The 24,609-nt window shown below is 61.0% G+C and overlaps 2 protein-coding genes across 2 annotated transcripts in view; both read right to left on the minus strand.

Moving 5' to 3' along the window:
- Positions 1-5,069, minus strand: part of EXOC3L4 (exocyst complex component 3 like 4) — an 11,792-nt gene extending 6,723 nt beyond the window's left edge. The window contains exons 1-3 of the mRNA XM_029950797.1: positions 4,980-5,069; positions 1,101-1,498; positions 2-215 (exon numbers count right to left, since the gene is read on the minus strand). Coding sequence (XP_029806657.1) covers positions 2-215; positions 1,101-1,482 — 596 coding nt within the window. The 5' untranslated portion in view covers positions 1,483-1,498; positions 4,980-5,069. The remainder of the gene's footprint in view (position 1; positions 216-1,100; positions 1,499-4,979) is intronic.
- Positions 5,070-9,772: 4,703 nt separating this feature from the next.
- Positions 9,773-14,691, minus strand: LBHD2 (LBH domain containing 2). The gene is made up of 4 exons (XM_029952689.1): positions 14,613-14,691; positions 12,874-12,957; positions 11,060-11,216; positions 9,773-10,093 (listed from the first exon to the last, which is right to left on the minus strand). The coding sequence occupies exons 2-4, from the start codon at positions 12,940-12,942 to the stop codon at positions 10,002-10,004; spliced, it is 318 nt and encodes a 105-aa protein (XP_029808549.1). The 5' UTR covers positions 12,943-12,957; positions 14,613-14,691; the 3' UTR covers positions 9,773-10,001.
- Positions 14,692-24,609: the final 9,918 nt, after the last annotated feature.

Here is a 24,609-nt window from a genome sequence, read left to right on the forward strand (position 1 = left end):
GCCCGGGCCCAGCGTCTCGCGCACGATGGCGTCGATCTCCGCTGCCAGCCCGTCGTAGTGCAGGCACACGTCCATGGCGCGCCGCGCGTAGCCGGTGGGGTCCTGCTCGAAGGTGCCGGACGCTTTCTGCGCCGCGAGCCGCGTCTCCAGCTGCCGCAGCTGCTCGAAGGCCGCCAGCAGTTGCCGCTCCGTGATGAGGTCCGCCACCGATTTGCCTTTTGCAAGGACAGGCGGGGAGACCGGCGGTGGGGGGTACCGCGCCGGAACCTTGGCCCCGAACTAAGACCTGGGGGCGCCGGTTCTCGCCCATCCGGAGCCCGGCCGCCTGGCCCCAGAGCTCCACTGAAGGAGCAACGGCCCCACCTGCCAGGAATCGCTCTTGAAGAGGGGTAACGCCAAGCCCCGAGGCTGGCTGAAAACAGCAGTTCGGCTCAGGCCCTACCTTCCCTGCTTTTGGTCCCTATCTTCTCCCCTGCTCCACCCTCACCCCCAGCTCTGCTGAGCTGGACCTGATGGCCTCATGTGGCAGCCTAGACAGCAGGGCTGTCGGAGTCAGAGCTCAGGCTGGGCGTGCCCTGTGGCCGGCTTGCGCACTATTTGCTGTCCTCTGCTCTGGGCCAACGCCCAGCCCCCAGGAGCCCTCTCCTAACTCCTGCAGCCGCCCCTTTGGGCCCAGTGCCAACATGTCCTGCCCCCGCAGCTCCCCTGACCTCCCCTCCAGGCATGTGGCTGCCACACACCCTCTGCTGCCCTGTGCTCTGAGAGGGCCAGTGCCCGTCCATCACTCTAGTTTGGCCAGGGGCTGGGCTGTGGAAAGCTGTGGCGAGGTGAGGGTTCTGGAGTCCTACAGATGTGGGTTCAACTCCCATTTCTCCACTTCCTGGCTGTGGGATGTGAGGCAGATCACTTAACCTCTCTGAGCCTCACTTAGCTCACTCTGGCCTCTCTGAGCTGCCCAGGGGATGCTCCCCTGGTTGAAACACTGGGAGAATGGAAAATGCGATTCTGCAGGTGGAGGAGCTGCCAGGAAGCCGGGCTCCTCTGCCCCCTCTCTGGCCTCAGTTTCCTTCCATGCTCCGTATCCTTTGTGAAGCTCTCACCTTCCTCCTGTTCTGGTTGCTCAGGCCCCACCCGGGCGGTTGACGGCTGGCTGCCACCATCCGGGCTCTCTGGGCCGTGGTCTCCCTCTGGAGCTGCAGCCGGGCCACCACTCAGGGAGCGCCGGAAGGAGCGGAGCAGGAACTGGGAGCTCCGTTGGAGCAGGCCCGGGTCCTCCCGGGAGCCCTGGCCCACGGCCCGCCGGCTTGCCCGGGAGAAGGCCCGCCGCAGCGTGCCCAGGCCGGGCCGAGTGTCCTCGTGGTGGGTGCTGGGCGCGTCCCCCCGGCTTGGCTGCTGAGTACCCTGCACTGGGGTCTGCGGCTTCTCCGACTCCTTGGGGCTGTGCAGTTCCGGCCAGGAGGTCACTGTCTGCGGCGATGACATCTTGGCAGCAGGAAAGCTAGGGATGAAAACGGGGCTCAGGAGGCTGGGATCGGGGGGTGGCCCTGGGGAATGGGCACGGAAACCTCGCGAGAGCCCTGTGAGGCCTGGGGAAGCCCAGTGGCCTGGCTTGGTCGGAGAAGCTTCTCCCGGGAGATGACCCCCAGGCTGTCAGCAGGCAGCTCTCCTGGCCAGAGCTCTGTTCGTGCCAGACTGCAGCTGGCACTGAGATGTAGACATATTTCCTTCTGGAAGCCTCCCTCAGGGCATTGCCCCGTGCCCACCCTCACTGGTTCTGCCAGGCCAGACCCGGAAAGCGGCGTTTGAACAGGCAGATTCTGGGGGCACAGCCGAACCTGCAGCCCCCAGCCCCCAGCCCCCAGGGCAGGGCCTCGCAACCACAGCCAGGATTTCCTGGACCTTAGGTCCTGAGGCCTAACATGCCCACTCTCCCTACCCTTGGCCTTCACTGCCCCCGCCAAAGCCCTCAGCTCACCCCCATTCAGCCCGTCAGGCCCAACTGCTTCTACTCTAAAGGGAGCTCAGAGAACTTCTCCGTGTTGAGACTTGGAGGGAGGCAGGGTCAGGCTTGGGGTCTGTGGCTGTCCTCAAGGCTTATCTGCTTATCCCAGCCTTGCAGGCCTGTGGGCGGAGGCGGTAGGAGGGGCCACAGGGCTATATTTAACCAGGGCTGGGGGTTCCCACGCTGTTCCTCACTCATTGTATCTCCCCACCACCCACCCTGGTGTGATCTGGCTGCTCCCCCATAAGGGGTGGGGTGAGGGTCCCTAGGGCATGGAGGTGCAAAGCAGGGGCAGCCTAGGTCCCACGCTGGGTGCCAGCCCCTCCCCAGGCTGCACCCACACTCCTTTTCAACCCAGCCCAGTGGTGTTTGATTTTCTGGCTTTAGGTTAAGCTGGGGTGGGAGAGAGGAGAGAGATTCCTTAGCCTGCTGGGGCCTCCCACCCACCCCATTGTGAGGGTGTTGGGGGGTGGGGGGCTGTGTTAGACCAGCAAGATCTTACTTTCGCCTTGGAGAAAGCAGCCAAAAGGAGGGCTGGACCTACTGAAGTCACCAACCAACCAGAGGCCAGAACCCCCAGCCCTCTCCAGGCTGCCCCCCTCCCTAGGACAAAGGTCAGCACCTGACCCTTGGGTGACATTGGGTGGAACACCTCCCCAGACCCTGATTTTGCCGTGGGTGGAATGACATTGGGATAGGCAGAGCCCAGCCCCTCATCTACCACCCCCCACGTCCTCCAGCGATGTCTGTCCAGGGGTCAGACGAGCAAGCAGTCAGCGGAGGCCTACCTTCCTCCTCCCAGATGCCAGCTGACAGCTGGAAAGGGCTCACTGAGAGGGGCGGGCCCAGGTGACAGGTGTGCCTTGTCTGCCCTGCCCAGGCCACAGGCCTTTGTTCCGTCTGGCACCGGGATTCAAGGGCACTGCCCTGACTCACACTGACCCACACGCACAGAACATGGTCACAAGAGCTCTTTGCACCCCCCATTCCCCTCCCCTTCCTGCCCCTCAGCATCCAGCAGGGTCTGAGGGATGACGAAGAGAATCATCTGGGCCTGTGTTGTGCCCAGATGTGCTTCAGGCTCTAACACCAGGGGGACATGGGGAAAGGACAAATGGGCCCTGCCTTGGGTGAGTGGAGCTCACACTTAGGAAGCACCCACTGTGTGCCCGGCCCACAGCCTGGCATACACAGATGCCCATAACAACAAAGTTGTAAGGTGTCATTTCATTTCATAGCTGAGAAGACAGGCTCAGAAAGAGGCAGGGTCTTGCCTCTAGTCACACAGCTCCAGGGCGGGAGCCGCAACTAACCCAGGCTTGTGTGGAAAGGCGAGCAGAGGCTGGGCTCCCGCATTTCCCAGCGCCGCGGAGCCAAGTCGCTGCCCAAGGAGCCTTTTCTCCCAGCCAAGGGGCCCGGGGTGGGGGCAGCTCTCAGATGCCAGGACTGGGGTCTACAGGCAGATTCCGGGGGAGGGAGCAGCAGCTGGCAGTTGGGTCTTACGTGAGGCTACACAGGAGACGGGCCCCCAGCCTGCTCAGCCTCGCTCGTCCAGGCCTGCACTGAAGGCCCTCCGAGGCCCCGGCCGGTCTCGGTGCCCCCTCTGACCCTGCTCCCACAGGTTCCCAAGCCATTGTTGACCTTCCCACTGCACAAGCCAACCAGATCACTCCCTTGCTTTAAGCCCTTCCATGGCTCCCCACAGCCCTGCACAGGAAGCCTTCCCCTCTGGGACAGAACTTTCTCCAGCCTCGTCTCCTTGATCTGCACCCACCCAGCCTCCTGGGCACCTCTCTGTCTGCCGGATGTCCAGCCTCCCAGCTTCCTCTCAAGCTGCTTCTGCTCCCAGCCTCCCTGCCTTTGCTCTCAAAATCTGACCTGGGTTTCAGGGCCCAGGGGCATGGGTGCCCCTACCTGCAAGGTGCCCTGGGGCCACGCTGCACCACTGTCCCAGTGGTGATGGGGTCTTCCTTACTGACCTGGGGCCTCTGTCCATCTGCGCCTCCCTGCCAGCCCAGAACCAGCCTGAAGGAGGAGTGACCGTCAGGATCAGGGTCGCCCCTCGCCACACCGGTACCTAGTGGACTGGATACCCTGCTGACTCTACCTTGGCCCCGGCCCCGTACCTGCCTCCCCATACCTGGGAGGACGCTTTCTGGCTCTTTCTCTCTCTGGCCCTCGGGCCCATTGCCCTGAATGTCCAGAGCCGCTGGATGCTGGCCTGGGGCCCAGGCCTGGTGTCTGTTAGGCCATCTTATTCCACATTTGCCAGGAAGGATTAGTTAAGGCAACAAGGCAAGAGAATAAATGAGGTTCGAATATTGGGAAGGAGCCGGTAAAAATGTCACTGTTATTCGTAGGTGACAGGGTATCTGCTTACAAGAGCTTTCCTGTGTATTAGAAAAGCCTGTTAGAAACCCCCCCGTGCACCCACCCTAACCACCTCGCCTCTCTACCCCCCACACCTCTGTCCGGGCTGTTCCTTCTGCCAGCAGTGACCTCACCCCCACCTTCTCAAGCAGCCCTTGAGGCTCAGTGCCAAGCCTTTCCTGCAGCACCTCCCACTCTGGGCTACGCTTCTCCCCACCGAGGGACAGCTGCACTGTCTCGGGCTTCGGCCCCTTGCCCAGGAGCCCCCAGGACAGGGCAGGTACCCAGGGAAAGTAGATAAGCAAGCTGATGTGCGAGGGTGGCCTGGGGGTGTGCTGCTGCACTGGGGTGTGTGTGGGCTTTGTGTATTGACTGCGTGTGTTTCCCTGTATGTGTGCAAGCTGCTCTCTCCACGAGTCCGCATGTGTCTCGGGGTCCGCGTGCACCTGCGATCCGCACGGGTGTGCGCGTTCACTGCCTGTTAGCGGGCTGTCTGGCTGGGCTCCGAGCCGAGGCCCCCGGCCCAGGAAGCCGGGATTCTCGGCACCTTGACTCCCCGCTCGCATGCATGGCACCCCGGTGCCGCCGCCACCCGCACCCGACGTACCTGCCGAGTGAGCGGACGCCGGGCCCCAGGCGGGTCGGGGCTGCGGGGGACGCCGAGCCCTCTGAGCTGGGCCTTGGTGGCGGGGCCTCCGGAGCAGCCTGGAGCGAAGGACTCGCAGCCGGGACTTCCCAGCCGGGTCGCACAGCCCTGGGCCGTCAGCCCCACCCCCGCCCCACCCTCCACCCGGACCCCAGAGTTTCACTTTCAAAAAGGCTTTTACTCTCTCCGCCTTCCAGAGACTATCCCTGCAACCTTTGCTCGGGGCTTGGCCTGAGAGTTCGGGAGGCTGGGAGGGGAGGGGCAGCGCTGAGGGCTTCAGGCGGTGGGGGGTGGGGCGCTGCTGTCTCCTGGGGTGCTCTTGACAAGGCGAGAGGTGCAGGGGCAGGGCGTGCGGGGCGGGGTGGGGGGCACATCCAGCCCGAGGCACTAAAGTCCCGAAGAACCCCTCCTCCAGGACAGAGATGCTGGCACCAGGCCCGAGTTTGAGGCTCATCCTGAGAGCCAGGCTGGGGGGCGGGGGAAGCAGGGCCGGCAAGAGGATGTCACCGGACAGCAGAGGGAATGTCCTAAGCCACAGCCATTCCAAAAGGCTTCAGGGGCTAGAGTGGATGGGGCTAGAGGTCACACGGGCTACACTCAGAGGGACGGTGGGCGTTCCGGGCAGGGGTTGGCAAAGGTGTAGATGGGCCCCGGGCCTCCTCCTCCACAGTCTATCAGGTTCCAGATGTCTCCTGGAGAGGGTCACCGAGACTTCCCAGAAGACTTCCCCCATCTTCATGGGGGAATACCACTGCCAGCATCCTAGGAGAAAACTTCGGGAAAATCCAGGCAGGGCAGATCCAGGCCTGTCCCAGGTGGGCAGGGGCCCCCGTGGCGTGAGGCCGAGCGGGCAGGTGCCCCGGGCAGTCTGGAGGACTCGGGGACCAGCCTGTATGTTGTCAGCCCAGCGCTGCTGCGACACGGTGCCCCTGGCCGGGGCTTAAACAACACGCGGTGACTTTCCTGAGATCTGGAGGCTGGAAACCCGAGATCCAGGTGTCAGCAGGGCTGCTCTCTGCTCAGGCCTCCCTCCTTGGTGGGTCGCCAGGGTCCCTCCAGCGTCCTCACACAGCTGTCCCTCCATGCATGCCTGCGCGTGTCTCCTGTTCTCGTGAGGACACCGGTCATACAGGATCAGGATTCAAACTGATGACCTCACTTAACTTAATCATCTCTTTAAAAATTTTTAAATGTTTATTTAATTTTGAGAGAAAGAGAGAGCCATTGGGGGAGGGACAGAGAGAGGAGACACAGACTCCAAAGCAGGCTCTAGGCTCCCAGCTGTCAGCACAGAGCCCGACACGAGGCTCGAACCCACAAACTGAGAGATCATGACTTGAGCCTAAGTCAGACGCTTAACCGACTGAGCCACCCAGGCGCCCCTTTTTAAAATTGTTTTAAATGTTTATTTATTTTTGTGAGAGACAGAGCATGAATGAGAGAGGAGGAGGGGCAGAGAGAGAGGGAGACACAATCTGAAGCAGGCTCCAGGCTCTGACCTGTCAGCACAGAGTCCGATGCGGGGTTCAAACTCACAAATCAGGAGATCATGACCTGAGCTGCAGTACGATGTTTAACTGACTGAGTGCCCTCTTAATCATCTCTTTAAAGACTCTATTTCCAAATACAGGCACCTTCTGAGGTACTGGGGTTCCGACTTCAACATAAGAATTTTTTGAGTACAAAATCCAGCCTGTTACAGATTGGAAGGCACCCGAGAGACAGCAGCACCCTCTGCAGACAGGCCAAGTTGGACTTAGAGATGCCAGCACCTCCTCCAGGAAGCCCTCCGGCTTACCACTTGAGTCATTAGCCCCCTGAGCCTCAGGTGCCCCCCTGTGAAATAGGGTGGGTCATAAGGACCCAGCTCACTTCATCTGCCTGGCTGGGCCTTTCCCCCTGGCTTGGGCTGGTCTGCTCGCTGGCCTCCTGTGCCACGTGTCTCTGGCAGTCGGAAACTGAGAGATGGGAGAGGCCGGCACGATTCAGGAGACAGAGGGGACACCCCGGGGTGACTGCCGGGGCTCTTCAGTGGGAGTCCTGGAGGCCCCATGGACTAAATATTCTCCACTTCATTGGACGGGAACATAGGCTCAGAGAGGCGCAGGCCCCGTCATGGGCGTGCAGCTAGCGGGGCAGAGGCCAGGACTGCAGCTGAGGACTGGGTCTTTCCTTAGGGCCAGGCCCTGGTGACAGACGCTGGGGCGCCTCTGTCTGACCTTGGTCTCCAGTTCACAGGGCACGTCAGGGACCTCCAACTATGGGGCACCTCCTTTCAAGAGCTAGATCCCTGAAAAGCTGGTGGGGCCCAGGGCCTGCGGGGTTGCTCCTGGACCTCTCCCCAACTCCCAGCTGCACCCCACACTCCAGCCTGCGCCCACTTTTCAGCGTGCGACTGTGATGTTTCTTCTATCCCATGTCCACGTTGTTTTCCCCGACTTTCTCAGTGAATTCCCTTTGGAAAAGTCCCAGCCCTGTGTCAGGGGCCCTGGGCTGGGGGCTGGTCAGGCTGGGGTCAGGAGGAGGCAGAGCAGAGGGGGCAGTTGGTTAGCAGAGGCATAGCTGGGGACCCCAAGTAGAGTACAAGTTCAGCTCCCCCACATGAGACTGCACAATCTTGGGAAAGGCACTTCTGACTCTGAGCCTCAGTTTACTCCTCCATAAAATGGAGGTGGTGTTGGCATCAAATGGGTCTGCTTCTGCAGAGGACTTGGCTCTCAGGTCGGGAAGGGCAGGGAGAGGGACTCTCACCCCCAGATGCTTGCCTGTCCTAGGGGTTCTGGGGACGCCAGGCTGACAGCACCAGAGCCGGCTGGAACTAAGGCGCAGACCAATGGGAGAGCAGGAAGCCCGGGCTCCACCCACTGCCCCTAACCGGCTTCGGGTTTGGGCAGGGGACAGGGCCTGTAACTCGAGGCGAATATCCCAAAGTTTAGGTGGCCCGTCTCCGAAAGGCACTAGACAGTGACCCCAACCCATGGCAAAGGGAGCCGCAGGATGATTCCCAAAGCCCTTTCCCCAAATCGTCCACACGTGAGTGCTGGCGGCCGGGGTTCAGGGAATACGGACCGGGCCGGCGGGCGGGGCCCCATGGCTGGCCCCGCCCCCTACCGTTGCCGAGGGCACCAGCTCCTTCCAGCGAAAGGGAGCTGGCTGGCAACCTGACTTCAGGGGACTGTGTCCTGTAGGGTGGGGCCCCGCGCTCTATGGGGCGAGCAGATGCTCCCCCAGCTCACTGGGCACGACGGGGGCCCGGGACCTCTAAATATGGGTCACCTCCATTCATGACCTGCCCTGCTGGCTGGTGGGCTCCACAGTGGCATTGTGGGTACCACTCGGGACTGGGTGTCAGGTGGACCCGGATTCTGTCCCAGCTCAGCGATTTGTCAGCTGTGGGACCTTGGGAGAGTCGTGTTTAAATGGGGGTAATGCTGTGCCTGGGAGGGGCTAGGATGAAATCTCAGCCGGCGTCGTTGCCCACCCCACATTCCGCACCAGGAACATGGAAATCACCCGTCTGCTCAAGTCCCCGGCCCCACACCGCATGTGTCAGCAGGTCCTGGTAGGGCTTCCTGGGAAACGGCTGTCCCTTCCTACCCTCTTGAGGACCACAAAAGTGCTGGAGGAAGACAGGAAGGGCTCGGAAGGACAGTCCAACGCCTCTCCTAAGCTGGAGGCCAGGGGGGACACGGAGGCATCGGGGACTGTGGACGTGGCCCAGGGGGCCTCAGGGTTAAAATGAAAGCAGGCTGCCAGGCAAACTTGCACACCTCCGCCTCCAACCTCTCCTGCATTGGGGGGTGGGTTATTTTTAGAAGGAAGGCTACTGGAGAAAGTGCCTTATTCATTCTTGAGGTTAGCAAGGCCTCCAGAAAGAACAGAGGGGACTGTGTCTCCCTCCTGCCCCTCCAGGCTCACCGGGGTCTTGTCCGACCTGCCTGGGCCCGCAGACCTGGCTGAGCTAACATTTACCCAGGGCTGCCTCCTGCCAGGCCCCGGGCTTCCTCAGGCCTGGGTCAGGCTAGCCAAGGGCAGGGGACGAGAATGGGAGGGGGGCAGGGAGGGGGCGACCTGGGCCCAGGCACTGATTGGGTCTCTGCCCCCCATGCCAACCCCGACCAACCATAGGGCTCCCCTTGTGCGGTGGGACAGAGCCACGGGACAGTGCACTGGACCCCATGAAAGGACAGGACCCTCGTGTGGACAGGAAGAGGTGTCCCCCCCCCCCCAGTCTCCCACATGGACTCAGGTGCTTCCAGCCCCAGGGACCCCGTCTAGCTGGGGCCGGGACTAGCCTTGGGTGCCTCACTTCACACTTCAGTGTCTGCATCTGTGCAGTGGGACTTCTGGAAGGATTTAATGAGATCCAGCCTGGAACAGGACACCCCCACCCCACGAACCATTCCTGTGCCCTGTGCAGCCGGTGAGGTGGAAGGAATCTTGCCCTAGGGGTCTGGCCAGCGCAGGAGACCTCTAGGAGGGGTGAGGAGGCCACCTGGGGGAAGCGGCTCCTGCTCTGGGCCGTGCTGGTTGAGGCGGAGCAGAGAGGAGCACGGGGTCCCAGGCAGGAGACCAGAGGAGCAAGCCTCACAGCCCCCCCCGCCGCCCCCGCAGTGTATGGCACCCAGTGGTCACTCACTTGGTGCTCTGGCCTGGTCAGCCTGGGCTCCAAGTCTAGGCCCTTGTCTGCAAGGCCACAGCCAAACCAAAATTGTCCCCCGCCCCTCGAGTCCCCAGCAAGTGCGCCCACCAACTACCGGGAAGAGCCTTTATTTCTGCTTCAAACCAAGGAACCAGGGGGACGTGATGGCGGGGGCTGTGGATGGGAGGGGACAGGCCGTGGTCCCGGCCACACCCCATGAGGCTTTGCTCTCCCCGCTCCAAGCATCAGCCCCGGGGCCTCTCAGCTGTCAGCGAGCAGGAGTCAGGGGCAGGGTGTGCTAGGGCCCTCGCACATGAGATCCCAGCCATGTCCCTGTCTCCTCACTGGGGGGTCTGGGCCTGGCACCTGCCGCACTCACTGCCAGCATCATCTGGAACCCTCCCTGGCGCTCCTGGCAGACTCGGTGAGGGGGCTGCAAAAACATAAAGGCCTCTATGTTGGTGGGGCTGCCTTCCTGCCAGGCTTGCAATGAAACAAAGAGGGGGGCTGCACCCGGGCGGGGACAGGCAAGGCAGCAGGGCAACTCCCTCCCCTGGCGCGTCTACCCACCTGGAGACCTCCCCAGGCCCGAGGCCAGTGGTTACCCAGGCGTGGTGCCCGGGGCTGCTCTCGGCCCTGGGGGGAACCTGATAGAGGCAGAGGAGGCCTTGGGGAAAGCTGGGGGTCCCCCTCTGGGCTCAGGCTGCTGGTGGCTGGCATGTGAGGAGGGCCAGGGGGCAGGCAGGGGGCAGGCAGCCCCAGCGAGGCCGAATTCATTACCTCATCAGGGGACAGACTCGCCGGGGGACGAAACTTCCCAGGGCCCAGCTCAGCCCTCATGTGCCCTCCGCGGAGGCCCCGGCTGTCCAGCCTCACCCCTGGCGTCGGGAACACCCCTCTCCAACCCACACCCCCTCCCCTGCCGCACACCGGAGCTTCCTTGGCTCCGGCAGCTCCTTGGTCTCTGACCAGGCACCTATGGCCAGTGCAGGAGCCTGCCACCAGGCTGGCCCACCGCCCACGCCACGGGCACCTGGGCTGGCCCTTTTAACACCCACTTGTCCCAAAGGCAATGAATCAGGAGCCAGAGGGGAAGAGGAATTAGAACGGAGTGGGAACATGTAGTCGTGTGTCCAACAGATGCCTAATGGGCACCTCTGATGTGCTGCACTTGGGGCCACCCCAGTCGATGGGGCCCTAAGTACAGGAGGAGGGGGCATGTGGACAAAGAGAGGGTCAAGGCCAGGAGGCTTCTGGTGCCCAGGCCCAGGCTTCGAGGAAGGGCAGGTGGGGGAGGGGTGTGCACAGGCTGCAGGGGTGGTAGGCCCTGCTTGTGTGAGCAGGTGGGAGGAGCCCCGGCTTCCGACCCCCAGCCCCCCACGGGCAGCTCCTCACTCACCAGAAGCAACCTGGCTCTGGGCTGACCCCCTCAGGGCACCCTCTGGGGGCCAACGCAGCTCCCCACTCTCCACAGAACCCACCTCGCTGGGCTCCACCACGATCGAGGGCAGTCGCTGGCCCAGCCGAAGGCCCTTCTCCCGGGAGCTTTGCACAGCCTGCAGGGAGGGAGGGCAGGGGTCAGGCTGATGCCGGGCCCTGGGCTCCTGGCTCCCCCGACACCCGTCCTGCACCGTGTCCACTGGGAGGATTGGGCAGGAACCAGGATGCGTGTGAGTGTGTGTGAGTGTGTGAGCATGTGTGTATGTGTGAGTGGGTGAGTGTGTGTGTGTGAGTGCGTGAATGTGTGTGTGGCCATGCATGTGCCGGCCTCTCCCTCATCCCACCGCTGTGGCTGGAGCACCACTCAGCCCCTGAGGCAGCTGCTCTCCCTGGGGCTCCAAAGGACACACCTGGGCTCAGCCCTCAGGCCCATTTCACAGACAAGAGCCTGAGGCCAGAGAGGCCAAGGCCATATGGTGAGTGAGTGCAGGGCTTCTGCGAATCCCCAACTGCTTCCTGTGTCCTGTGTGCCCCCTCCCCGGGGTCTTCCCTGCTGGGCCCTTGGTCCCTCCCCAGTCAGAGGAGCTGGGAAGCTGTTGCCATGACAACCTGGGTAGCACTCTGGGCTCATTGTTCAGTGCCCACAAGAGTGTGCGGGGGCTGCCTCCCCATGCCCTCCTGGTGCCCTCAGCATCTCTGCCTCCCATTCAAGGCCTTCCACGGTAGAGGCCCAAACCCCCAGTGCTACCGGCTCTAATGCCACAGCGGCACTGGTGCCCACCCTGTCCCGCATCCATGCCTCTGCTCAGGAAGGTCTCCCTTCCTGGACCCTCCACCCCTCACCTCTTCCACACACAAGGAGAGCTGCTTGCTTCCTGTCCTCTGTCCCCCCTGGCACGGGGGCCTTGAGGACAGGCAGGCGCACAGCCCAAGGACTTTGCTAACCGGCCCTGAACCACCACGGCAGAACCAACTGCACATGTGTTTAAATGCACATTCCTGGGCCCCCCTAGACGCTCTGCACAGGCGGCGGGGGGTGGAGGGGGGGGCCCGGGAACGGGCATTTCCACCACGTCCCGCAGGTGAGCTTGTGGACTGGGAGCTGTGGAATCAGAGGAGCGGCCGCGGCGGCCGGGCCATCCTGGCGCTCCTGCTCACGCTGCCCGGGCAGGGGCTCCTTTCTCCCCCTGGAATCGTCCCCACCGCCCCCGCCACCCTGTTCCCTGGCCTCCTCTGCAAAGGTCTTGCCGCGCCCCAGCCAGGGGCGCGCCTCTGCCCGGAGTGTGCCACTGGGAGGGCCAGGCCAGCCACGCGTGGCGTTCGAAGGCCTGCGGGCCACCTTTCCCATCTGCCCTCCCGCGGGCCCTGGCCCCTGGGGGCCGCTGGTGGGCCCCCCTCTAGCCACGCTGTCCCCCAGCAGCGCAGAACTCGGACCGTCCAGACTGCACTCCCTGTGGGGAGACTTCACGTTTTAGCGGCATCAGCGCCACCCCCAAAACCCAGAGCAAGGGACGAGCGCCTGCATGGCCCCGCCAGCAGAGAGCACACTGCTTTGGGGAGCAAGCCCTGGCCGCTCCTGGCGCTCAGAAGGCTGCTGAGAAACCGGGAGGCTGGGCCTCCAAGTGCTTCCCGCCTCAGACTTCCAAAGAAGAGCAACCGCTTCTCCCGGCCAGGCGGGGAAACTGAGGCATGCCCCAAATCACGGGCCAGGGCTTGAGGCTGGCTTCCTCCTGTCCCCCAGGGCTGGCAGACCCCGGGGCCTCAGCTGCATACCTGCCTTACTGGGCCTCCAGCCTCCTCAGCCGGGCTCAGCTCTGGCGCGGCGGGCTGGGGGGTGCTCATGCTGCTGCTCTCCGTCTGCAGGAAGAGGGTGGGGGGGGCAAGGTGACGTGCTGGAGTCCACTCCCCTCCCGGAGGCTTCGGGCCACGCCAGTCCACAGCCAGCCCGCTCTGAGCCCATTGCCCACTGCCCCCTGGCTCCCTGTCACCACGGCTCCCTGCCCATGCCCATCGACCATGGGGGGCACTGGACAGGTGCCACACAATGTGCCCGGGGTTGCAGAGGGGCAGGGGCAGAGCAGGAGAGGCTGACTCATCCCCAAGACCCGTGGGTGAGGAGGGCCGGCGGATCTGAGGCCTGAGGGATGAGCAGGAGGCAGCCAGGCCAGTGGAGAGAAGATGTTCTGATGCAGGGAACAGCATGGAAGGGCACAGAGGTGGGGGCCCCGAGCGGGTTCTTGCGTGGGGAGGCTGGGAGCAGCGTGAGCCAGGTTCAAGTCAGCCCGAGGCAAAGGTGGCCAGGTCTTCTCAGAGAGCTGACACCCCCTGCCCCCCAACGCAGGGCCAGGCCCTCGACACCCACAGCCGAAGGGAAACCGACATCCTGCCTGCACTTGGCCATGCCCGCTCAGGCCAGCACAGGGGCAAGGAGCCCAGCCAGAGATAGCACAACAAGAGCCCCGGGAGGAGAGGCCCCAGCCTGACTCTCCACCTGCACCTGGTGGAGAAGGACGTGGGGGTGGGTTCAGGCAGGTGACCTCTGACTTCAGTGCGGGCTGGGAGGGGCCACAGGTAAGGGGCAGGTGTGCTGGGAGGGAAGCGGGCAGAGGGACAGCAGTACCAGTGGGATGCGTTGTTTGTGAGATCTTGCTGGGGGTAAGGGGATCCCGTGGGCACGCAGTGCAGGGGGAGGGCTGCTCTTCTGCGATGTGGGGTTCCTTTCACTGAACACCCAGCTCGGTTCAGTTCCGTCCCACGGAGGCCCAGGGAGGGCTGGGAGGGGGCCCCCACGCCTCCACCCAATCCCAGAGCCCGAGGAACGCAGCCCCTACCCTCCCTCACACAGCCCAAAGCGCTGGGGTCAGATCCTCCAGGTGACCCTCTCCTGGAACCCCAGCCCAGGACTCGGAACCTCAGCTAGAGCCCCAGGCAGCCAGCGGGGACACCAAGAGACTGGACGCAGAGATGCAGAGACTGGCGAAAGAGCCCAGAAGGAAGGCAAGAAAACAGCTGGCCACAGAGACGGAGCAGAGACGACAGGAGGGAGGGTACAGATAGAGAGAGGGAGAGACAGATGGACAGAAGGAGAGAGAGAGAGACAGAGAGTTGGGAGAGACAGATGTCTGTCCCCTTGAGCCAAGCAAGGGGCCAGGCAGGCAGAAAGCAAGTCGCTCAGGGCAGCCTCCCCACAGGGGATCCGGTGCCAGCGACAGCACTGGACCGTCAAAGGCCCCCACCACCCACACCTCCGCAGGCTCCTAGGTGCCGAAGGCCAGTCTGTGCACAGCCCCCAGGGGCACTGCCCTCGCCCAAAGCCCCGGCGCCCAGCAGCCGGCGGCTGACCGCGGCCGCCACTCCTTCCTCTTTCCCAGGGAAGTCCGGACCCCCCCCCCCCCAAACTGCCCCCTTCCTCCTCTGCCAGCCTCGCCAAGCCTGGCCGCCCGGGCGCACCGGGGGCGAGGGCCCGGACAGGGCTGGGGAGGGGGCGCCCCCTGCGCCTCGCTCACACTCACCCTCCCGCGCTGGATGCTCGCGCCGGGTCGCCACTCTGGGCTCGGAGCTGCCCGCCCGGGTTCGCCCTCCCTCGCTCCCGCCCTGCCGCCCCCGCGCTCTCCGCCCACACCCGTTCGCCCGGCCCCCTGTTCACACTCAGGCCCCTGGGCGCTTGCGCCCTCCCGGCCCCAGCTCCCAGGGAGCTCCTCGGCCTCATCCTCTCGTTGGCGAAACCGTATCCCGCACAGCCTGCCCGCTCAGCCTGATCCCTGGCCGCTCGAGACCCCAAGCCTCAGGTTGGAAGTCAGGAATTTGGGAGGATGAAAATTCGATGGACCAGATACTTAGAAAGAGGATACCCTCCAGTTTGAAGGAGGAGCGAAGAGAAGGAAAACACCCAGGTAGGATGGCCATCGTTGTGGGGGCGGGGTAGGGGCTGGTGGGGGTGGGGTATGACTCTGCCCCTCTTCCCTCTCATCTTCATCCCCAACGCCATTTCCGAAAAAGAACAAAACAGTCCTAGGACAGTTTCATTCAACCTGGTGTGCAGACCTGATACCGGAGACCAAGGTGCACAACCTCTAATCTACATGATTCCCCACCCTTCCACCATCCAGCATCTGAATCCACCATCAGTTATCAATGTCCAACCTCTAGCCAACATCCACAGGTCACCATCCAATCGTCGCCTACCACCCACCACCTATTCATGGATCATCTACCCTCGGTCAGGGTCAGTCACCATCCAACATTCATTAAGCATCCAACCCCAATCACCACCCGTTATCCTACCACCATTCATCAACCACGCATCCATCCGTTCCGCCCATTCCCACTGTGTGCCAGGCATCGACACACCACAGAAATACCCATCCGTGCAACATTAATTCACCTGCTCACCCGCTACCTCTCCACTTATCACCCACCTTCTATCGGTTTTCCATCAGTACTTAACAACTATCCATCTGCCATTCACTTATCCATCCACCATACATCTGGTTGTCCCTAAATCTATCATCTCTCTACTCCCCATTTACCTGGATTTATCCACCACCACTCCTCCACTAGCCTCCATCTATCCAATCAGCCACAAATCCATCCATCTGCAATTCAGTTGCCAATCAATTGCCATCACTCCTCCATTCATATTTCTGTGAACTACAACACACCATCCACCCACCCACCAACCATCTACCACCTACCCAGCCCTTATCCCTATCCACCGCATATCTGTCCATTCATTGTCCCTCTCACGGTATCCTCTATCCATCTACCCATCATCCAGCCATAATTCACTCATCATCTAAAAACCCTTTTGGGGCATCAGGGTGTCTCAGTTGGTTAAGCATCGAACTTTGGCTCAGGTCAGGATCTCACAGTGCATGAGTTTGAGCCCCACATCAGACTCTGTGCTGACAGCTCAGAGCCTGAAGTCTGCTTCAGATTCTGTCTCCCTCTCTCTCTGCCCTCCCCTGCTGTCTCTCTCTCAAAAATAAACATTAAAAAAATAAACCCATTAAACTATCATCTACCATCCATCTGTATTCATCCATTCTAGAAAAATTTATTGAGTGCCTTCTATGTGCCAACTGTTGTTCTAGTTGCTGGAGATGGAGTAGAGAGAGAGCAGTGAGCATTCATCAACCGTCATCTTATCCACCATTATAATCCATCTAGGATCCATCCATTTGTCATCCGTACATCAGCTCCCACCCACTATTCACTATCCATTCAATATCCATCTTTATTTATTATCCATTCACCATCCACTGCCATCTACTCATCTTCCTCCATCTATACATTAAACTATCCATTCACCATACACCTCACCATCTGCAATCCGTCCACCATTTCTCCAATATCTTCCCCTTCACCATCCACCTTTCTTTCATCCGTTTTCCAAGATGTAGCCGCCTATCATTTCATCCTCATCCATCCACACCTAGTCATCATCTACCCATCCAGGACCCAGCCCTTCATGGTCTATCCTCCATGCACCTTCCCTCTGCACTTCCATACGACACAGACCACTATCCACCGGCCCAGCACCCATTCATTTGTCATCTATTCCTCCATTCACCCACCATTCAGCCTCTTCGACACCCGTCACGATCCACCCATCAATCATACATCCATTCACATGTACCTGCCATTTATCGATCCATTCTCTGTGGATAGATGGCGTCAGCCCATCCACTCACTGTTACCATCCACCCATGCATCCACCACCTATTATCTGCAATTCACTTTCTATCTATACATCCTCTCGGTATCCATCAATTTAGTGTCCACATCCATTCACCCTCCACCTGTTAATCTACAGTCTATTTATCAGTTCATCACTTAACCAATTACCATTACATAAATGCATCTACCACTCATCATCTTCTGCTTCTCCATCACCTGCCATCTCCATGAACTATGCTTCCAGCACTAGCCCAACCATTATCTGTACCCTCATCCATGTCACACACGTTCTGCCGTTGCATCCATCTTTCTTCCATTAATTCACCTCTCCACCCAGTTATTCCTCCTCCAGCAGCCAGCCAGCCGTCGGGCAATTCGCCCGTCTGTCATTCCGCCGGGCATGTACCCACTATTATGTCCTCGTGTTCCCCGGACGCATAAACATCGGGTAGCCTTTCTCACGTCTCTCCACCACCCATCTCCATCCGTCATCCACCTGCTCATCTTCTCACCATTCTGCACCCATTCACTCACAAACTAAATATTTATTAATAAATATTAATATCAAACATGTTTTACTCAGTGTGGCGCTGAGTTCTAGGATCATCAGGATGAATCAGATCCCATCCAAAATTCATGGTCTGATGAATTCACAGTCTGGTGATCCAAAAAGGGGAAACAAGTCAGTCAGAGCAGTGTCCTTGTAAATGTGCATGTTGTGTCTGAATCTCAGGGCCTCCGTCTTCTGGCCATGGGAGGCTGGAGCTCTGTGTGCAAGTTCCCCTGGAGAAGGATGGTGGGTGGGGGTGGGGGAAGGGACGGACATCACAGCCAGATCGGCAGAGGCCTGAACTGGGCACGGTGGCTGCAGTTTGGGAGACCTGATGATGTGGGCATAAAGAGGGGTAAGGAAGCAAAAGGAGGTTGGCAGAGATCATGGAAGGCTAGGAATACCCGGCTAAGGGATAGGCCCGGTGATGGGTCCCTGGTAACCACAGGGAGCTCTGGGAGGGATTTAGGCAGGTAGGTGCCCCGGTCAGCTGAGCTCTGCGAAAGGAGCCCCCCACCCAGCCCCACACACCGAGAGTGCGTGAACCAGAAAGACAGGAGCTTGCCTGAGAGTCACACAGCAATGCCAGAGCGGCCCCTGTGTGCCATCTCAACACGCAGACACCCTTGCGTCAGGAAAGTGCGTGCTGGCATGCTCCCATTTCCACTCCCCCCCACCCGCTCCCCGGAAGGCCACCCCACCTCCTTCCCACCTGGGCAGGAACTGCCTTCCCTACTTGTTAATGAGGGCGCTAGCTCTCGCCTGAGCTGTTGGTTATCATCCAAGGTGTTAGCTGACACCTGCCTCGGGCTCCTGGGGATTGCTCCTCATAAGGTTCTCAGGAAGGGCTCAAGGCCCTTGAGGCTCACAGCTCTGGGGGTGGGGCAGCAGGCTGGGGCCAAGGGGTATCTTTAAAGACAGGCCTAGAGGCCCCTATCTGAGCCTGCAGGGGCAGCCGTGGGGTCCATTTTTGCCTCCAGGCTCTGATTTTGCTTCTACCCCTGCTGCCTGCCCTCCATCATGGGCACCTGGAGGGGAGACAGGCAGATCTGGAGGAGGAGCTTTGTGTCCCGGTCACGTCCAGCCTTTTCTGTGTGTCTTTGGGGGACCCTGCCCCTCTCTGGACCTGCAGCCCCTGCCAATGTAGTAGGATAGAGTAGACTACGTGAGAGTAAGGACCAGCCATCTCTGCCGTTCCCGTGGTGGTGGCCGCTGCGAGGCTAGAATTATCCCCTCAACACCCCCCTTACCACGCACACCCTCCGAAGCTTGGATGGGGGTGAGGGCAGCCTGCCTGGGCTGGGGATTCTCAGGGTGGGTGGAGTCCTGGGTCTGGTCCAGGAAGGTTTGCTCCGCGCGCCCTCTTGCGGCCGTTCTAGGGTAAAACAGCCCAGACTCCCGGATCGCCGCCGCAGAGCAGGGACAATACAACAACATTTGGGTGTTAATTTGAAGCATTTAATATTTTGAAGTGCTACTTGAGCACCATTTTCCTATGCTTTGTCCTCAGTGCTGATCCTCTATGAGAAGCAGGTCCAGGACTGAGCCCCTATGGCCGTTGGACCTAAGGGTCCTGAGCGAATGACCGCAGGCGAGGAGAGGAGGAGTCAGGGGACCGATTGACTGCGATGGAAGAAGGAAGCTTCGGCTAGAGAAACCTCCTCCCCCTTTTTAAAAATAAATATATATATTTTTTAATGTTCTGTTTATTTTTGAGAGAGAAAGAGAGACAGTGTGAGCAGGAGAGGGTCAGAGAGAGAGGGAGACACAGAATCTGAAGCGGGTTCCAGGCTCTAAGCTGACAGCACAGAACCTGACGGGGGCTCAAACCCATGAACCATTAGATCATGACCTGAGCTGAAGTCGGATGATCAACTGACTGAGCCCCCCAGGCGCCCTGAGGAAACCCCCTTCTAACGACTGTCTTATTTCGATAACATTTTCACCTCTTGCATCAGCACTGAATCTTCAGCACTTGAAGATTGATCGACTGCACCAAGTTTCTGGACGTTTCTCTCTAATGCAAATAATCAGATTTCAGAGTTGTTTTAATGCCATAACAAGAGAATTCCACCAACGGAGGTAGTTCCCCTGTGCAAGGGTGAGCAGGTAGGCGGGGACAGCACACAGCTCCCCAGGGCCTGTAGGACCCACGAACCACCAGCGTCGCCGCAGCCGCAGCCATAGCATCCTGAGGCCTGTGGTGCGGCTGTAGCAAGTCGGTGGAACCGGACTCCTGGGGTGGGGGTGGGGCAGAATCTGTCCTCCCTGGGAGCTGCAGTGGGGCCGGGAGGAGGACCTGGGCCTGTCCTCCAGACCTGAACCGCCATCCCCCCGCACCCCGACCTGCATTGTGCAGGACTGAGCCTGACTGGGAAGGGGGCGTCAGATTGAATGGGAACCTCAGGCGGGATGCCAGGCCCATCGCTTCCGGGCTCCAGGGTCTGGGCTGGACGCTCGCCATGGGCCGTGGCGCCTCCACACCCTTCCAGCCTGGGAGACCATCGGCTCTGGCGATGGCTGGCCAGGGGGTGGCGTTGTGCAGACCCAGAGCCTGGGGGCACCCACCTCTCCTCCACCCCCTCGGCGGGCCCTGCCCGCCACCCCACTCTCCCCTCGGAGCCTGTGGCCTGCTCTCAGTTTCTCCAAGCCTCGGCCCTCTCTTCCTCCCACAGGGGCAGGCGCAGATTCTGGGTTGTGGGAGCCAGAGGGGATCCAGTCGACCTTCCTTCCCCATTCAGCACCGCTGCCTGTGGCCTCTACCCCTGGCACAGAGGGTGAAACAGGCTCGAAAGAGTGGGTGGGTGGGAGATATGGGAGAGAAAGCCGTCCAGGATCAGGACACTGTGGGGGAAGGAAGGGGCTTGCTCCCCAGTTCACAGGCCTCAGGTGCCGGGAGGTTGACTTGGGAGGGGAGGGGGGCAGGGAGGGTTCCGGTTCCAGCCGGACGGGGTCTGATCTGTAGCCCCGTGATCTCAGAGGAGCTGATGGTGCTTGATTTCCAGCTTGAAGGACAGGTGACCTTGGACAGGTGGGGATGGAAGCAGGAAAGCCCCAGTGCGGAGGCCATGGCTAGAGCAGGTGAGGGCCGGTGCTGGGATCTGAGGCTGGTCCCACTGCAAAGCTGACCCAGGCAGCAGGGAAGGATGAGAGGTGTCCAAGGTCATGGCACCTGCTGAGGTCGTCCAGCCTGCTCCCTGCTAGCAGAGAGCTGTGCACACCGGCCCTGAGCCCACCCCTCCCCCACCACCAGGGACAGCGCTGTCCCCAGCCCTTCCCACTTCCTCACCCCAACACGTTCTGAGAAACCGAGGGTGGGCAGGACACGTGGTGGTGAGGTGGGGGTGGGGTGTCAGGGGTTTGATCTCTAGAGCCTCCAGAGGCTGGACCACTGCCAGCAGCAAAAGGCAGGACCCGGCTGGCCATCCTGGGAGACACCCCAGGTCTCACCGCATATGGCCACCCCCCCCACCCCCCCAAGCCGCAGCTCCTGGTCACAAAGGTGGTGACAGGTCCTTCTCTGGGAAGCGATGGTAAGTGAGCAGAGCCTGCCGTGAGCCACCTTTGTATAACAATATAAAGTTTAGAATAGGTGCCCCTTTAATGCATGTGGGTGTGTGCACAGCACAGCATGAGGTGTTCTGGAATGGCACACTGTAGTTCTAGCAGGGTTTGTATAGCACTTCCTGTGGACAAGGCCCCGTCTGGATGCTTCGCCTAGCTGTGCTAATGTTCTACCCCGGAAGGATAGTATCTTATTAACCCCTATGGAGGAGACCAAGGCACAGAGAGGCTGGAACCAGCCCAGGGTCACAGAGCTCAGTGAGAGGTGAGGCGGGGGTTTGGAGACTGCTTGCCACAGGGCCGGGCTGCTGCTCTGGGGCCCTGGGGCTAGAGGAGGTGGGGGGACACCTCTGGCCATGCCTCCATTTAATCTTGGCCACATCTCAGCTGCTCAGCTCCCTGGAAGCGCTGGACACGGGCTCTGGGAGGAAGCTCTCGGCGCTGAACTGAGCTCACTCCTGCCTTTCAAGATGGGGGGGGCCCCCCACAGGCAAACCCTGGAGCCCCCCTCCTGACGCCCTGGGGGTGGTGCCAGGTGGGTGGTAGGCTCAGGGATGGCCCAGAAACTGCCCACTCCCTGCAGCCTCCCATTTAATCGGTTCTTTGGGCCTGTAGGGAGCTGGGCTCTAAAATCTCTCCTGTGAACCCCTGCGCACTGGGGGGCAAAGCCCTGACATCGGGCCTGGGGAGGGGGAGTCATGGCGTAGGGACATAGAGGACAGCCCCTCTCCCCCAGCCCCAAATGCCGGGGTCAAGGCCCGGAGGCTGAGCAGGCTGAGAGGTGGGGCCTGGCACCCCAATTATGCCCTACCCTGCGCTGTACGGGGAGCAGTCAAGGAGAACGCACGCCCAGGCCCGGGCACCTTCCCTACCGCCTGGCACCCAGATCCAGTGCCTGCCCCCACTGCACCCCTGGCAGTCCATTCTGCAGACCACATGACCACAGACGCACCAGGTGCGCATCTTGAGTTGGGAGCAGAGGCCCCCAAACCCTGCACGTCCGGGTGTGCGCCCCGAGGGGTGCAGGGGGTGGGTGGGTGGGTGGGGAAAGGCCACGAGAAGAACTGGTCAGGGGCTGCCGGGCTGCAGGCCCCCCTCCCCTGCAGTCAGCAGGGAGACCTGGCGCTGAGGCTCTTGAGGGCCCGTTTCAGGAGATTATCCCTGAGCCCTGCCAGGTGCGGTGGGTGAGGTCTGCACTAACAGCAAGTCTAACGGGGACAGAGAAGGAAGTTATGTGCGCCCTGTGCGCTCAGTCTGCCCATCATCTCGCTGAGTCCTCACCAAGTGGGCAGCATTACACCCACTCAGCAGGTGAGGGCTAGTTTGCTACCGGGTTTAATCTTCTGCCACAGGCGGTGTCCAAAGCAGATGTGGCCCAAGGGTGCAGAGATGCTCCCGGAGGCACCGGGGCGTCTCTAGCACGGACATGCATGGGGGGGTCTGCAGGGTGAGGCTTGCAGGCTCACAGTCAGGTCGGGGTCAAGGCGTCAAGGGAACAGGAAGTGGCTCAGGAGAAGGCTGTCTGGCCCTCCCGCCTCACCGCTACCCTCACCGTGTCCCCAGCCTCCTCTGCGGGCCCTTCCTCTGCGTCTGATCCTGGCGGGACACTCTCCAGGTCCCCCCCGCTGGCGGCTGGGAGGCGGGAAGGACACATGTGCAGGATGAGCCGTGGCCCAGAGACTCGGATTCCCCCCCAGGGTCATGGCCGGACCCGCACGGCGCCTGGCAGGGCAAGTGGGACCACCGCAGGGAGTCCCATCGGATGCTCCCTCCCCGCCTCGCATGTCCAGGCCTGCCCCCCTCTCTGCTCTCACTCTGCACTGGGGGTTTCTCGACCCGGAAGGCCTCACAGAGCTGCCTTCTTCGGGCTCATGTCTTAGCTGCAGAGGCCTCCCTGCAACCCCACCCGTGAGGCGGGCAGCCCCCTCCCTCTCTGTCACCTTGCTGTATCTTTCCTTGAAGCCATTACCACTCTCCAAAGTTCCTTCTGCTCTGCCGTGCATGGGTCTGGGGCCTGTCCCGGGCCTGGAGTGGATGATCGGGTTCCTGTCTCAGCCCCTGCCGTGGTCTCTGTGCGCACCTACAGCGGCGCAGCCAAGTGGCGGGCATTCGGTAGCTTTGGGTTGGTTGAATGAATGGATCGACGTAATTTAAAAACATGTTTATTTATTTATTTTGAGAGAGAGGGAGAGAGAGCCAAGTAGGGGAGGGGTAGAGAGAGAGAGGGAGAGAGAGAATCCCAAGCAGGCTCCACGCTTTGAGCACAGAGCCTGACGTGGGGCTCGAACCCATGAACTGTTGGGATCATGACCTGAGCTGAAAGCAAGAGTCGGATGCTCAACCTACTGAGCCGCCCAGGCGCCCTGGACCTATGTAATTTTTTAATGGCTACATGGACCATGATTAATCTACTTGGTGATGGAGATTCAGGTTTTCATTATTTCAACTGTAAGTAACTGATAAAGACTATTGCTGCACATGTGGCTGCACCTGTCCAGTCCCAGCAGGGGCACAAGGGGGCAGGGAACTCAGGGCAGCAGGAAAAGTGGCCGATTTACCAACACGTGGGCAGGGCCTGGGGCCACTGAGCAGGGGGGAGGGGCAGCTCCCGGGGCCGGTGGTGGCAGGGGGCTCTTACTACCACTGGGTCCCTCTGGCAGCAGCGGGAAAGGGGGGTGGCTGGAGCCTGGGGACAGCTGCTCCAGAAGCTGTGGCCACAGCAACGGGGGCTGGGGGGGAACTGATGGCCGTCTGACTCTGCGCCGCGCTCCCCCTCCTGTGGGTACAGCGCACTCGGGGCACGACGCGGGCAGAGGAGGGCAGGGCGGACCTGTGCGGGCAGAGGCACACTACCCACCCTGCGGCGTCCCCCCTGGTCCCACGGGGGAACCGTGTCCTCCACTGGTCATCCGGGTGATGACGACCGGGGAGTGTGTCGCGCTGAGCCGAAGGCTTTGGGCACAAGCAGTGTAAGGGGGGAACGGGAAGGCAGGCGGGCAGGAAACAGCCTGTATGAGGTGCGCTTGCCGTAGCGGGTTCTTCATGTTCTTCAACCACCAACCCACGTCCCTCCCCCTTCCACAGGCCCCTCCGTAGCGCTGTGCTTTTAGTCTTGGTGGGGTGACCCAGACTTGTGTTCCTTCAGGACCCGAGTCCTTTATGGGCCTGTCATTAATGAGCTCCCTTCCCCATCCCAGTAAGAACCCTGAATCACCACAGTGACACCTCTGGGCTCCAGACATAGTCCCCCGGGCGCAGTGTGTGGAACCAATTCCAATTCCCTCTGACGCTTGGGCTCAATATCCCAGGCCGTAGGTGACGGCTCTTCTGCCTGCTGGTCCAGCGGCATGAGGAACCAGAGAGAGCCGGTGGGGGGAGGGGTGGCCTTGGCTTTAATTCACCGGAAGCATGACTGGGTTTCCTGATAAGGCATTCCTCTCTTGGACACTGGCCCAAGGTCACAGGAAGGAAAGCACAAATCCCTCCAGTGTGTTATTTGGTGTTACATGGAGAGGACACGCCAACCTCCAGTGCGAGGTTCCTGGCCCCAGGCATGCAGGCTGGGAGGGAGGGCGCCATATTGCCTTGGGGGTCACCACACACACCACAGCCTGCAGGACAACAGTGTAATCTTGCAGGGCACTGGCTGTGATCTAGCACCGGAACTAGAATTCTGCAGACCATGCTACCATTCTCTGAAGACAGCTCCTTGAGGT

The sequence above is a fragment of the Suricata suricatta genome, chromosome 9 (assembly GCF_006229205.1).
Source record: "Suricata suricatta isolate VVHF042 chromosome 9, meerkat_22Aug2017_6uvM2_HiC, whole genome shotgun sequence".
NCBI classification, from domain to species: Eukaryota; Metazoa; Chordata; class Mammalia; order Carnivora; family Herpestidae; genus Suricata; species Suricata suricatta.